General features: G+C 54.8%; 1 protein-coding gene across 2 annotated transcripts in view; it reads right to left on the reverse strand.

Moving 5' to 3' along the window:
- Positions 1-1,566, reverse strand: part of LOC121662244 (maestro heat-like repeat-containing protein family member 1) — a 16,367-nt gene that overhangs the window by 13,396 nt on the left and 1,405 nt on the right. For both annotated transcript variants that reach the window (XR_006015243.1, XM_042023183.1), the window contains one exon: positions 594-787. Coding sequence is in view for 1 of the 2 variants with exons in the window: in XM_042023183.1 (XP_041879117.1) it covers positions 594-787 (194 nt within the window). In the remaining variant the exon portion in view is untranslated. The remainder of the gene's footprint in view (positions 1-593; positions 788-1,566) is intronic.

A 1,566-nucleotide genomic window follows, 5' to 3' on the forward strand; every position in this document is an offset into this window, starting at 1 on the left:
TGTCTCATTCCATCCCATCAATCCCATCAATCCCATCCCATCCCATCTCATAAATCCCATCCCATTATCCCACAAATCCCATCCCATCCCTGTCTCATTTCCATCCCATCCTGTAAATCCCACAAATCCCATCCCATTCATGTTCCTGTCTCATTCCCATCCCATCCCATCCCATCCCATCATCCCATCCCATTCCCATCCCTGTCTCATTCCCAACCCGTTCCATAAATCCCATCCCATCAATCCCATCCCATAAATCCCACAAATCCCATCCCATCCCATGGATCCCATCCCATCCCAGTCTCATTCCCATCCCATCCCATAAATCCCACAAATCCCATCCCATCCCATCAATCCCATCCCATCCCATAAATCCCACAAATCCCATCCCATCCCATGGATCCCATCCCATCCCATCCCATTATCCCATAAACCCAATCCCATCCCACCCCATCTCATAAATCCCATCCCATTATCCCACAAATCCCATCCCGGTCTCATTTCCATCCCATCCCATGGATCCCATCAATCCCATTCCCCCATTCCCCCACACCCCCTTTTCCCAAGGAATTCCCACCCTTTTCCCCCCACACCTGCAGGGCTGGAGGCTGCGCGGGGCCGAGCCGTGCTGGCTCCGCTTTTCCCGGCCCTGCAGGAATTTCGGGAGCTGGACCCCCACGGAGCAGCCGAGGCGCAGCAGGAGGCTCTGGAAAAGGTTCGGGAATCGCTCCAGGACCGCGGCCGCCGCCTCCGGCACAGACATGAGCTCATCCAAGGCGCACGTGGCCTGCGAAGGCAGCGGGAATTGCGGGAATCTCCCGGGAAAAAAGAGCTCGGAAAAGGATTTTTCCGCTTCTTCCGCCCGCTGCCGACTGCCGGAGTTTAACCCCTGCCGCAACTTCCAGGGATTTGGGGTTTTTTAGGGTTGGGGAAGGAGGTGGATTCTGGGGGCGGAGGGGTTCCGGGGGTGGAATTATCCGGGATAAACTGGGGAGGGGGGGAGGAGAGGGGAATTGTCCCCTGATTCCTTGGAATTGTTCCCTGATTTCCTGATGGATTCTGGGCCCCAAACCCAAAGGGTGGGGTGGGAATTGCTCCCTGATTCCTTGGGATTGTTCTCTGATCCCTGGGAATTGCTCCCTGATTCCCTGGGAATTATTCCCTGATTCCTGAGGGTTTCCAGACCCCAAACCCAAAGCGTAGGGTGGGAATTGCTCCCTGATCCCTGGAATTGCTCCCTGATTCCTTGGGAATTATTCCCTGATTCCCGATGGATTCCGGGCCCCAAACCCAAAGTCTGGGGTGGGAATTGTTCCCTGATTCCTTGGGATTGTTCTCTGATTCCTTGGGAATTATTCCCTGGTTCCTGAGGGTTTCCAGACCCCAAACCCAAAGTCTGGGGTGGGAATTGCTCCCCGATCCCTGGGAATTGTTCTCCGATTCCCTGGGAATTGTTCCCTGATTCCCAATGGATTCCAGACCCCAAACCCAAAGTCTGGGGTGGGAATTGTTCCCTGATTCCCAATGGATTCCAGACCCCAAACCCAAAGTCTGGGGTGGGAATTG

Source organism: Corvus kubaryi, unplaced genomic scaffold (assembly GCF_017639235.1).
Source record: "Corvus kubaryi isolate FWS band 111438036 unplaced genomic scaffold, C.kubaryi_AGA036_p1.0 37240, whole genome shotgun sequence".
Lineage (NCBI taxonomy): Eukaryota > Metazoa > Chordata > Aves > Passeriformes > Corvidae > Corvus > Corvus kubaryi.